Genomic DNA, 13,945 nt, shown 5'->3' on the forward strand with positions numbered 1-13,945 from the left:
TGAATGCAGCAGTGTTCCTGTTCCTTTATATCCTGGGACATGGGGGGTAGTTCCAGGTGTGTTTATTCTAATCCTTGCTGGAGAACTGCACCCCAAGAGTGCCCAATACCATCTCCTGTGCAGACAAGATATCCTGCAACCTTTCCCTTTATTGTGCTGATTTCTTGGGAAGTGAGGGGAAGCTCAAACCACCAGGCTGGTACCTCTGGACTGTCCTTGTACCTGGACAGGCTGGTACCTGGACTGTACCTACCTGGACTGTGGGGCAGGACCTCCTGGGTCCTTGCAGCTCCTGCCAGTCTCCTCTGGTCTTGTTCCTGAGCACAGAAGAACCATTTGGCCTGCAAGGGTTGAGAAGCATCTATGTTTTGTCCCCTTTAGACTGAATTATCAGCTTTTAAAAAATAATTAATCATGCTTTGGCTCTTCATTTTGGTCATCTCTGTAGGTCAGCAGTTTGAATTAGCAAATATATCTGAGGTCAGTTTGGACTTCAGTGATTCTCATGGGTCCCTTCCAACTTAGGTTATTCAAGATAATCTATCTAGATCAACTTGAAGAGAGGTAAAAGGAAAGAGAATTTTATTTAAATGCTACAAAATTTTTTTCTTCTCCAGGCACCTTTCATTGGCCCCTTTGTATTTTTTGTCTGGCTTTTCTGTAGTACTTGATAAATGTATGAAGTGAGGAAAAACCAAACCTACACTCACAGGGGCTTTAAAGGTGGGATGTGTTTTCCTCACAGTGTCCACCTGACATGCTGGTGTAGTTGGAATGGCTCTGGTTACTGCATGTGGTGTCAGTCCTGATAACTCCAGTGGAATCATGGAATTACAGACTGGTTTGGGTTGGAAGGGACCTTAATGCTCAGCTGGATCCACCCACAGCCATGGGCAGGGACACTTTCCACTAGACAGGTTGCTCCAAACCCCATCCAGCCTGGCCTGAGACACTTCCAAGAATGGGACAAGCAGCAACAGTGGATGGACAGCACTTATATTTCTTCATGACATCAGGGCTTTTTATCAGAAACTTGTCAAGAAAACGATAAATTTTCCATGTAGCTGTTAAATTCCTCAAGGCCAGGAAAGTTCTGGACATTGTTCCTTTCTCACCTGGTATTTTAAAATAATGATTTTTATTTCATGCATTTCTTCTTTTCCCCAGGTAAGAAACCAAAAGCAACCTGCCTTTATTGAATTCTCAAGAACACAGCCGACCCTTTGGTACATTATCAAGATGCATTAGGAAACTGGATCTGGTGCCAAAAGAACTTCCATGAGTTTCCATGACTCTCTTGAACTCCAACGCGGATACTTTTGGATATAAATTTCTGTTCTAAGGAGGAGAGTGTGTACTCCAACTCCTTTCTGCCAGCTTGCTGGCAGAGGTATTTCACTAAGATCATGGACCATCCTAGTAGGGATAAGGATGAAAGGCAGCGGACGACGAAAGGAATGCCGGGGAGGAGCGGGCACGGATCGCGGCCGAGCTCGTCAGCGTCCTCCGGCGTCCTCATGGTGGGACCCAACTTCAGAGTGGGCAAGAAGATTGGGTGTGGGAACTTTGGAGAACTCAGACTAGGTAAGAAGCAAGCATTTTAGTGGCCTGCATTGTGCAAATCAGCATTTCACCACTGGAATATGAATACATAGAAACTTTCCCTGGCTCGAGAAATGCGTGCGCTGTCTTGTTTCCCAAGTGTTGAGCTGTCTTATCCGAAGCTTCTGACTCAGAAGATGTAACTCTTAGAATGATTTTGATTTGCATAAAGTCAAAGGGAATACACTGGAGAGGCCAAAGATGCAAATTTTGAACAATCCCAACAAATGACGACTGTTCACAGCTCTGAATGTCTTGCCTAAGGTGAAAAAAAAATATCAACTGTGAATTGCTGATTCTTGCTCTCAATTTTTTGTTTGTAAGCTAGAACACCCATTTAAAGGGATGTTCCCAGCACTCAGACTCAATTCCATGTCCTTCTCTAACCTCACTGCCCTAATTTCAGCCCCATCACTCTGTGCCTGCTCTGTCTGTGTGTTGGGCTTGCTGGCGAGGAGCAGGATGTGCCGAGTGGCCATCTGGCTCCCTCAGCCAGCCCCACATTTGTTCATGGTCTGTTGGTTTCCTGACCACGTCTTACAGCTGGTTGCCCAAAACAGATGGTTCCACTGATGCATTGTTTGTTTAGGACTACTTAAGAGACCAATGCAGAGCAGTGCACTGGGCTCTTAAGTCATCCTAAAAAAACAATGGTTGTGTTGTAAATGAGATGGGGGAAGCAGCTGGTGTTGCTTCACATAACTCAAGGGTCGTAACACTACTGATAGTGTCTTTGTAGATTCCTGCTCAGAATCTGTCATCCTAAATGAATCTGTGTGATTTCCCTCTCTGAGGTTGGGTTATTGCATCAATACATGTGCTGCTGTTCCATGGTGTGAAGATCAACCAGCTCACTTCTGGTGTGTCTCAGTAAATGGGTATTTTGGTTTCAGCATTGCATCAGAGAAGTTTTATTGATTCATCCAAGCAGAGATAACACTCCTAAGGTGGAGAGAAACCAAGGGCAAGGGTGGAAACTCCCACCTTCCTGCACATGAGTATAATTGGCAGCTAAGATAAATTTGGATCCTTACAGTGACATAACATGAATTGCTCCGTTGGATTCTCAAAGCCCCCCCCAGCAAACGTCACAATCTCAGGATCCCCAGGGATGTTGAACTGCTTTGTAATCCAAGCTCTGCTCTGAGGTTTAGCACCTGTAGTGGATCCCTCTGGCTCTTCAGTTTATTCAGCTGGTGCCCAAATCACAGAATCACAGCCTGGTTTGGGTTGAGAGGCACCTTAAAACCCATCCTATTCCACCTCTGCCATGGGCAGGGACACCTCCCACTATCCCAGGGTGCTCCAAGCCCTGTCCAGCCTGGCCTTGGACTCTTCCAGGGATGGGACAGCCAGCAGCTACCCTGGGCACCCTGTGCCAGGGCCTGCCCACCCTCACAGAGAACAATTCCTTCCCAATATCCCATCTAACCCTGCTGTCAGGCAGTGCAAAGCCATTGCCTCTGCCTGTCCTGTCCCTCCAGGTCCTTGTCCTAGGTCCCTCTCCAGCTCTCCTTGAGCCCCTTTAAACACTGAAGGGGACCCCAAAATCTCCCTGGAGCTTCTCTTGTCCGGGTGAGCACCCCCAGCTCTCCCAGCCTGGCTCCAGAGCATCTCCATGGCCTCTTCTGGACTTGTTCCAGCAGCTCCCTGTCCTGCTGCTGTTGGACCCTGGGCTGGAGGCAGCTCTGCAGGTGGGGTCTCACCTGAGTGGGGCAGAATCCCCCCTCCTCTGCTGCCCACACTGCAGGGAGGCAGCTCCTGTTTCCAGGATTCTTTTTCACATTTCTCAATATTTTAGTGATATTGGGTTTATGAGTTATGTAAAGTTTCATGGCATGGGCTTTACAGAAGAGATTTCACTTCTGAAAAAGTGAGTTTACAGAGAAATTCAGTTTTAAATTGCAACACCTGTTAATTGAGTGTTTCTTTTTTTTTAATGATACATGTGTTGTTAATTCTAGTTTACTAAAAATTTAGGCAATGAGCCACACATACAGATAACAACAATTTGTTGTAAGGCTCTTACAGAAGCTGTATTACTCTCTTTTTTTCCATTTCTCTTGCTTTTTGCCAGTCACTATCACTTTAAGAGTTCCTGTTTGCTCAAATAGCAGCTATTTCTCTTGCACAGCCCATGGTAATTATCGCTGGGGGGAAGGAGAAGCAGCAGCTGAAATCCGAGCACACAAGTCTCTGATAACAGTTTTGTCCTGTGAAGATGAATGATGTGCCCTCTGCTTTTTGCCTATTTTTTACATGGTTTCAGAGCAGTTAAGCACCAATATCACAGGCAGAACAAAGTCATGCACTGAGAAGCAAAGGGAAAATAGGCTTTTCCAATTCCCTGAAGAATTTCTCTTTTTTGAGGTGTTGTGTTTCAGTTTAAGCTGCTCTTGTTTGATTCTTCAGGGAGGAGATGGCACTTACCTAATGAAGTTGTTTGCTGTATATACCCAGCTCACTGCTCAGGGTTGATCTTTCTTCCTGAAAATACAGATCACCCAAGGACACGACTTTTTTGGAGCATGTGGGAGCAGCACAGTTGGATTCCAGCCCTCAAAGAGCTGAGATGGGGAGCTGAACATGAAACTGAGCATTTGATAGGACAGGGGAAATGGCCACAGGTTGTACCAGGGGAGGGTAAGGCTGGATATTAGGAAAAAAATTCCTCCCTGAAAGGGTGGATGAGCATTGGAGCAGGCTCCTCAGGGAAGAGTTGAAGTCACCATCCCTGGAAGTGTTCAGAAAAGGAGGAGATGTGGTTTAGTGGGAATGGTGGGACTTGTTCGAATGTTGGCCTTGATGATCTTGGACGTCTTTTACAAAATTAATGATTGTGTGATCTGGCCCAGAGTAATACAGTGAAATGGGGTAAAGCAGTGGCTGTTTCTTCAGACAGCTGCAGAGCAGAGGGTCTTCAAGAGCTTTGGTTTCCAAAATGGCTCAGTGTACTAGCAGGAATATTGTGCCAGCCCCACATCAGACCCTGCATGGATTTGGGGGTTCACGGGGATTTTGACCCATTGTATGGAGTGCTGTGATCAGCCACAACATCCAAGATTTGGGTAAATCCCCAAAATCTCTCTGCTGGCTTGCTCCAGACAGAGATCTCCCCGTTGGTTTTGCTGTCCCTGTGTCCAAGCTGCAGGGTTTACTCTCCCTGCTCCTCACAGGCAGGACAGGTTGCACAGAGAGCAAAGGCTCACAGGAGACAGTGCCCTCTGCACTGAAACAAACCCTGAGAGGGGCTGCACCTTCACTCAGCACAACCACAGATCTGTAGCACAGGGAGGGGATGTCACCTGTGCTGGCAAAACCCTGTCAGGATGAGGCAGTGCTTTTGATGGAGCAGTAAGTCCATGGCTCAGTTCTGGGTAGCTCCACTGACAATTCTGTCATATTCCAAAGGAGAAGGGATGCATAATATCACCAGCATTCATGTGGGAAACTTCCCCAGGAGGATTTCTCAAGGCCTTGGCAGTGAGATGTGGTGAATGTACAGATGGATTGGGGGCAGCAGAGAAGCCCAAGAAGATCCATCTCCAAAATGATGCATCTGCACAGGGACAGACCCTTGGACACTTGGGACATGCCTGATTTGCTGTCCCTTCTACAGCAGGTCTGAAACTAACCTGGGCTCCTGCCCTGCCCTCCACATCTAACATTATTCCACTCAAATCATGACTTTGGAAATATTGGTTATTTCCAAAATTTGGTTATTTTGGAGCTACAGCCCCAGTATTAAATGCTATTACCATGTTTAAGTATTTATTTTACTAGTTTGCTTGTTTTGAAGCAGAGTTCCTGGCTTCACACTGCAGCCTGGGAGACAGCACATGGGTGATTCTCACTTTTGGGAGCACCTTCCAGTTCCAATGGAACTGCTCTAACCTGGCAACCTACAAAGATGCAGCTTTTCTGCTGGTTTGGGGCCTGCTGCTCTTGTAACAATTTTTCCAGTTTCAAGCAGGGTGAAAAACTGATAACTGCCATTTTAAAATAGCACCTGAAATAATTTTTAAATTTTACACTGTTTTAAAAATGCCAGATCATGTTTCAATTAGAGCAAAAAGATCTAGGCTCCAGTCTACAGCTCTGGGGCCCCCAACATCAGCAGGACATGGAGCTGCTGGAGCAAGTGCAGAGGAGGCCATGGAGATGCTCTGAGGGCTGGAGCCAGGCTGGGGGAGCTGGGGCTGCTCACCTGGACAAGAGAAGGATCCAGGGAGATTTTGGGGCCCCTTCCAGTGCCTGAAGGGGCTCTAGGAGAGCTGGAGAGGGACCTGGGACAAGGTCCTGGTGTGCCAAAACAAGGGGAAATGGTTTCCCACTGCCAGAATGGAATATTGGGAAGAAATACTTTCCTGTGAGGGTGGCGTGCCCCTGGCTGCAGAATGTCTGTCCCTGGATCCCTGGAAGTGCCCAAGGCCAGGCTGGACAGGGCTTGGAGCACCCTGGGACAGTGCGAGGTGTCCCTGCCCATGGCAGGGGATGGAATGAGATGGGCTTTAGGGTCCCTCCAACCCAAACCATTCTGGGATTTCCATCCAAGGAGGGGAAGAGGCACTTTCAGGGAGCAAAATAAAGCTGGAGCTGCTACTGGGGCTTATTTGCTGGTAGCTAATGCAGAGCAGATAATCCAAGTGTATTTAGATTTCCTTCCCTTAATGTCCTCACATCTTCTCACCCCAGCTGCTGGCTGGAGCCCTGGTCTGTCTCAGGGGGTGGAGGGGTTTATCTGCCACCTGCTTTTCCACGGATTTGGCCTGTGAGCTCTTTCAATGCTTCCTGATGTCAGTGGGTTCCTGATGAAACTGCAAAATCTCCTTTCTACCCTTAGTTCCAGTCTGGGCATTTTATTATGTTTTTTTCTAAAACATGGAAAGAAATTAATGGAAACCCCTCCAGATGTGTCAGGGGTTAGTGCTGGGGCTCAGCTTTCAGCTCTGCTGGCAGAAAACACCCTCTGAAGGTATCAAACCTCACCTTTAAATCCCTGTCCTGTGCATCACCAGGTACCTAAACAGGTTGGAGCTATGATGTCTTCTATTACTGAAGGATGTTTGAAAAATCTGCTTGGTGCAGACTGGGCCTGGGAACACCCAGTCACAGATTTAGAGGCCAGAAGTACCCTGAGTGATACAGCAGGGAAAGCACCAAAAGAAGTTAAATGCAGAAAACATGAAGATGTTATAATGTAAACTGAATTTCCTCTGATATTTCAGGATTTAAAGATGACTGTATGTCTTTTCCCATGTCCATAATGTCTTTAATTTTATTGAGTCTCCCTGTGCTGTTGTATCCTGTGCTGAGGAGGACATGGAAGGTTTTTTAATGCTGCCATGTGGATATGGAAGAGCTGCTCCAGCTCCTGCCTGCTCTCAATGATGTCACTCCATGTCCTGGGCTTTCTCAAGAGCTGGGCTGTCCTAGCATCAATATCCATTACAGGAATTAGAAAATAAATGAGTAAGAGAGCTGAGCAAAGCTGATGCTAGAAATAAGCCCTGATAACTTCCCTCCTGGATTGCTCCTGAATTTTGGAGTTGCTCAGTAAAAGCATGACTTGTGCTGTGACACTGATGACAGAGGTCAACATTTCCCTAAATAAATCCGACAGGGAGCTTTTGTGGTGGGGCTTCCTTCCTCCAAGGGGACAGTGGGACTGGGACAGAGGGGGTCCAGGGACTGCCCAAGCATTTTTCCCTGTGGTATCTCTTCCAGGAGAGTTTGCTGTGAGGCATGAGCCAGGTGGAGGTGGAGGGGAGTGACTGCTCCAGTTCCCTGGCAGGGGAAGCAGAGGACATTGAGTGATAGGATAAGTGGCAGTGTCAGAGCACAGGGAGAGATGCTCTGTGACACAGAGCTGTGCATCACTGCCTCAGATCACTGAGGAGGCCCAGGGCTGCCTTCAGACACCAGACAGGCTCCTGGAGGAAAATTCCCCTCCAGCTGTAGCACACATGGGTGCCAGCTCTGGTTCAGTGCACCTGGATTTGAGCTCAGCTGGTTGTGCTCATCTCACGCTCCTGCCCTTCCTGCTTCCAGAGCATGATCAACCCAGTGAAACTCCCTGCACATCCCAGGATGGAATTGTTCAGTGTCCAGCAGATCCAAGGCATTTCCAAAAGCAATGACACTCTGACTCTTCATTTTTTGGTCCCCAGACTTTTTTGGCATCGGGGATAATGAAGCCTAGTGTGTCTGGGATACCTTATGGAGCAAAAGTGCTGCCATAAAATACAATTGCCTTGTGCTGAGTGGAAGGTGTTATTTACCTGCCCTGCTAAACTGCTGCAAACTGTTCATTATTTTGATTATTTTCAGGCAAATGCTTTGTTAAAGGCAGGAACTTCAGGGCAAATTAGGAAAAGAGCCCTTTGGCATCAGTGTCATTATTTCTCATTGTGCCTCGAGCTGCAAGTGTTGAATGTGGAACTAAAAGATGTTTTTTTCTTCTTCCTTTGCAGGTAAAAATCTCTACACCAATGAATATGTAGCGATCAAACTGGTAAGTAGTAGCTTCAGGTGTCTTTAAATGACTTATACTTCATCTTAAAAATTCAGACCAAAAGCAAATTTTTCAGTTTGGGCTCAGTGCTGCTCCCACCCTCAGCTGGGACTGATTTGTTAAAACTAAAATAAGTTCTTAAAAGCAAGGAAAAAAACCCATCCTTCCACTTTTGGAAGGGTTTTGGTACCTAAAGGATCTGTAGCTGTCTTGGAGCAGTGAGAGCCTTGTTCCTCTGCCCAGGTCCCAGTGAAGGGCACTGGTGATGGGTTTGCACCTCCTGCTGCTCCATGGCTTAGACCTTTCCATTCAGGACTTCAGAATGTTTGGCTAGGAGCATGTCACTGTGCAGCCTGGTGGTCCATGATTTTGGAGTCAAGAGGCAGGAAAGAGGGTGTTCCTTTGGTTAAAATTCCCTGGGGGAGCAGAGTACAGTTTGGTCTGGTGTGGTACTGAGAGCCTGCAGATGCAACAGGCAAAACAAGATCCAGTTTGGTGAAGGTCAGTCTTCCTTGGGTTGCAGAGATACAGTCTCATTATCTGTGGAATCTGGGGGATGGGGAACTCCCTAACTTGTAGCTCTTCAGCATTTATAAACTCACAGCCCAGTAGTTTGTGTTTAGGCATTAACTTTTCCTATCTGTAAACTCAGACTTTCATTAGTCCCTTGGGGTTTCAGATTCCGTGTCTTCACCTGATGGGCTGAGTTCTCATGTGAACACTCTGTAAACATAACCCAAGCCCTAAAATCTGAAGTTGAAGTTGTGGTGCTGTATTGACACTGCAGCAAACCCCCCAGTTTGCCCAGTTGATGCTGTCTGGCAAAATGAAAGGAACCACTCTGCTGACAGAAAATGAGGATGGATTTGGTGTATTAATTGTGATCTCATTTGAGTGCCTCAGATTCCATACCTCTGGCATTCCCCTTATGATGTCTAGTAGATGAAATATAATTACAGGAGGGACTTGTTTTCATTCCTGTTGGCAGAGGAATTCAGGAACACAGTATCCCACACAGGTTTGGGTATCCCGGAAGGGACATTAAAGTTCTTCTCATTCCACCCCCTGCCATGGTGGAACACAAAGGACACCTCCCACTAGCCCAGGGTGCTCCAAGCCCTGTCCAACCTGGCTTTGGACTCTTCCAGGGATGGGGCAGCCACAGCTGCTCTGGGCACCCTGTGCCAGGGCCTCAACACCCTCAGAGAGAAGAATTTCCTTCCCAATATCCCATCTAACCCTGCCCTCTGGCAGTGGAAGCCATTCCCTGTGTCCTGTCCCTCCATCCCTTGTCCCCAGTCCCTCTCCAGCTCTCCTGGAGCCCCTTCAGGGGCTCTGAGGTCTCCTTGGAGCCTTCTCTGATCAGGTGAGCACCCCCAGCTCTCCCAGCCTGGCTCCATAGGAGATGCCCTTGATATGGATGCACATCAGAAAGGAGAATTGTTGCTTTTAGGCCATTAAAAATGTGCTGTGTACACAGACAAGGTGTTTTATTGAGGCAATAATGCTTCTGGTTTGCTTCCACAGATAATCCCACAAAGTTGTTGCATTGGAAACCATAAGTTAAAACACAGCTGTACTAGTCCAAAGGGTGCTTTTTTCTCTCAGAAAAGTGGCTGCAGTGACACCTCCCAGTAACCTGAAGCTTTTCCATATGGCAGGACTCAATTGCCTAATGGCTGCCTCAATCTGACCTGTTTTTCTGGTCACATTCTTTCTTCACTTTTCTCACTATTTTTTTCCCCCCAAATAACTGAGTGTTAAAGCAGTTACACTGCACCACTCTCCAGTTTCATTTGCCCTGTTGTGATGCAGGTTTAAAAATCTCAGGTCCTTCTTGTGTGAGGGGCTGGAATTGTTATCTGACGGCCATCCAGGTGTCCATATCCATGCTCGTTTTGGAGAAGTTTAAGGAAGGAGCAGTAGGAGAAATGGGGGTTTCTTGATCTCCTAATCTTAGACAAAATTCCACAGGAATAAGAATGACTCAGCCTCCTCAGCAGCAAATACATTTTTCTTACATGTGGACTTAACTGCTATTTTCTTTATCCTTCAAATAATTTGTGGATTAGTGGTGGAGTAGCTGTAAGATGTACTTATAGGCAACATTTTCTTTTATCTTCATTGTTGGACCGAGTCAAAGCACTACTCCAAGTCCTTCAAGCTGTGAGATCCTCTCCCAGCACTGCAGCCCTGCTGTCTCAGCTATTCCTGCCTCCTATTAGAGCTGGGAAATGAGGGAATTGTGTGATGGATACCAAGAGCCCATCAAAAAGTCCTGTGAATTTCCATGCTAATGCCTCATGGTTTCTTTTTGGGACTGAGGCTACACTTTGGAGAACTCCTGGCAGTGGAGGTTGGTCCTTGTGTTGATTGCTGTGGTGTCACCATGGAGCTTCTGGTCCTGCTCTTCAGCTGACTTGGTCAGGGGCATCTGGTTTATTCTCCTGAGGGTTTTCAAAGCTGCTCTGCCCACATGAGGAATTTCTTCCCTGGGAGCAGCCAGCCTGGTGCCCTCCAGCTGCAGTCAGAGCACAAGCACCAGGCCATCCCCTCGCAGCAATGATGATGCTGTTGGTTCCAGCTTGGATTTTCTCTCTTAGGCAGCAGCAATTCAGTTATTTTTACTACAAACACAAAATCTGCCATCATCCCTAGCCCTTGGTCTACAGGACAACCATCTGTGCTGGTATGATCTTCTCAGAAGCTGCCATGACTCTGGCAAGTGTCCAGAGCTCTGGCTCCAGCAGCTCCTGATGCAGGGCTGCTTCCCCTGATTTTGTCATGAGCAGCATCACATCCTGCTGCATCAATCCTTCCCCTTTGCATGTTTGGATAAATAAACTACTCCCTGAACATGCTGAGCTCCTGTTGCCCTGAATCCCTGTGCTCTGCAGGTGTCTGTAGCCCCTCCCTCAAGGCACTAACAATTATCTTAATTTTTATATAACAAACTTGTTTGTGTGTTGTTTTTTATTTGCCTTTGGTGCAGGTTCAGTTTTTCCTCCAGAATATTTTTTTTCACATGGTTTGCTGAGTATTTGGTCATATTTATCTTCTGGAGCTTTAAAACATCAGGAATTTGGTGACTTTGGAAGCCTTTTCCTACCTCAATGATTCTATGATTACGCTGGGAAGTTACCCAGGAGTGTTCCTTGCCCTTGCTGGGAAATGGATGGGATGACTTGAGCTGATGAGGAACAGCTTGGCTACAAGTCAAATTGCCTGAATTCCTGTACAGAATTCTTTCTCCACACTTAGAAAGAAGCCTTGACTGTGGAGTTCACAGCCAGTGTGGACATCAGTCTTACAGTGCAGACTAGAGGTCAGCAAAAATTGAGGCCAGTATGAACTCCTATCTCCAGGCTGCCTGGGCTGTTGGTAAACCTCATCCATGCCTATCCCAAGTGCACAGTTTTATTGCAAATGTAATTACTCCAGTCTCTTAATCCTCTCCATATTAACTTTATATTTTTAGAACCTCTGTAATCTTGCACGTTAATGCCTTGATGGATTGTAGGCATTAAGTCTTGTATGTAAAACGCAGATGAGTAACAGTTAATGAATGGGATGGTTTGGGTGCATTGCAGACTTACCCTTTTATTTTTTTGTATTTTGTGGATAAAAATAGAATATTATTGGGTGTTTCAAGATGTTTGACTGACAGCTGCCACAAGGAGGGGGAGACTTCTTCCTTTTTCCCAACTGGCTGCACTGTGGTGCTTGCTGTGAGTGACTGTGGTCTGATCTAAAACACACTTGTGTGACTCAACATTTTTCAGGAACACAGGCTGGAGACCAGCAAAAGCACTGTGGGCAGTCACAGAGCCCACAGAGTGAGCTGGGGCCTGAGCTTCTGCAACCTTGACTTCCCTCTGCCAATGTCCAGGGTTGTTCTTCAAGGATCAGGAGCTCTGTGGAATGATCCTTGAATTTCACTGCAATGAATGAGCTTTATATTTAAATGAGGATGTTATTTCTCCTCCAGAGAGCAAATCTTACTGCTTTTTGTTCTTTTCTTATTTAAATGACATTTAATGGTGAAGTCTGTTGTTAGAATTTCCATTTGGGGCGTTTAAATTATGCACAGATCTTCAAGTATAGGACAGAACTTCTTTTAGTCAAACTGATTTTAACCAATTTATTTATTTTTGTCCTAGGAACCAATTAAATCCCGGGCACCACAGCTTCATTTAGAATACAGATTTTATAAACAACTTGGAAGTGCAGGTGAGTAAACCTACCTTAAGCTTATCAAAAGTTTTATTAAATTTCTTTAATAAATGGATTTCTTTATTAAATCAAATACCACCATAGTATTTGTTGTGTAACTCTGACATGAACTTAGAGATCTAGGCCAATTCCTTTTAGGCTCACACAAGTTTTGGAAGCGATTTGGTGAGAATGGGATCATAATGATGATATTGGGTAATTGTGTGGACCTAAAATCTTGAGTTTGTGAGGATTTGCTGATATGGAAATACTCCTGTAAGTGTGTTTGTAAAACACAGGAATTGTCAATGGATGGAAAGTTATTTGTGTATAGAACAACACCCCTTAAGCAGGTGATCTAAAGTCTAAACCTAGGAAATTGTTTTCATGTTTACTTGTTAAATCATAAGAGTGTCCATGAGCCCCATGGCTTCTCTGTGCAATCATGGTCTACAGCAAACAGGAGAAAAATAGAGCAGGATCAGCCAAAGGTGGAATTTTTTATACATTTTTTTTTTCTGGCAGTCTCTGATTTCCCTGATACAGAGCTTGAGTTGTGTCTAATAGTGTTTGGATTTTTCTTCCCTGAATTTATGGTTGTTTTTTAAGCCTGAAGAGCCTTTTAGCATGTGCTGTGTCCCATGCCAGGGATTTCCACAGCCTCGTGCAGGGTGTTCCACTGCTCAGGGAAGTCTCTGTGAAGCAACAACCTTCTCTTCTCCTTCTGTGCCTTGCACATGTATTGACTTTGGGTTTTTGACAAGTTTCTTACATTACTGTAGTGTTTTTATACTTCTGATTTTATTTTTCCTGTTTTCCGTGAATGGACCCAGCTCCCACTTGCAGAGGATGTCTGATGGACATCCAGAAATACTTTGGTAATAATACATTACCAAAATACTTAGTTGAACTTGTGCTGGAGTTCTGTTGGTGCTTGTGATTTCTGGGATACCCCAGCCCACACGTCTTGTGACACATGAGTGAATCCCAGCCTGCTTTTTCTACATCACTTGGCTTCCTTCCACACTATAAAGATGTTATTACAGAATTATAAAATGATCAAAGTTGAAGGAGTGGCTTTATTTTGGTCAGATTAAGTATTTTTAGGTTTTCCTCTGTTCCTGAAGAATTTAAGCTTTCCATCCTGTAATATTTACCCGCTCAGAACATTCATGGAATAGTTTGGGTTGGAAAGGACCTTAAAGCCCATCTCATTTCACCTCTGCCATGGTCAGGGACACATCCCACTATCCCAGGTTGCTCCAAGCCCTGTCCAGCCTGGCCTTGGACACTTCCAGGGATGGGGCAGCCACAGCTGCTCTGGGCACCCTGTGCCAGGGCCTGCCCACCCTGACAGGGAGGAATTCCCTCCTAGTCTTGAAGCATTTGTCTGTTGAGAAGCCTCCTGAACAACCTGACTGTGTTTCTGTCTCTGTGGTCCCATGGGTGTCACACACCCAGCTCTGATGAGCTGCTGGATGCCTTTAGAAGCTCTTGTGCTGCTGTTTTGCTGAAACAATTGGAAATTGGCCAAGACTTGAGTGGAGGTTATGAACTTCAATTCGGGTCTCACCATGAAACCTGGAATCCCAGCAAAACAAATTTTGGTGGAGTCAA

The 13,945-nt window shown here is 45.9% G+C and overlaps 1 protein-coding gene across 2 annotated transcripts in view; it reads left to right on the forward strand.

The window, feature by feature from the left end:
- Positions 1 to 13,945, forward strand: part of CSNK1G1 (casein kinase 1 gamma 1) — a 98,831-nt gene that overhangs the window by 40,899 nt on the left and 43,987 nt on the right. For both annotated transcript variants that reach the window (XM_036389649.2, XM_036389650.2), the window contains exons 3-5: positions 1,168 to 1,584; positions 8,076 to 8,116; positions 12,277 to 12,346. In XM_036389649.2, the coding sequence (XP_036245542.1) occupies positions 1,407 to 1,584; positions 8,076 to 8,116; positions 12,277 to 12,346 (289 nt within the window). In that variant the 5' untranslated portion in view covers positions 1,168 to 1,406. The remainder of the gene's footprint in view (positions 1 to 1,167; positions 1,585 to 8,075; positions 8,117 to 12,276; positions 12,347 to 13,945) is intronic.

This window comes from Molothrus ater, chromosome 13 (assembly GCF_012460135.2).
Source record: "Molothrus ater isolate BHLD 08-10-18 breed brown headed cowbird chromosome 13, BPBGC_Mater_1.1, whole genome shotgun sequence".
NCBI lineage: Eukaryota > Metazoa > Chordata > Aves > Passeriformes > Icteridae > Molothrus > Molothrus ater.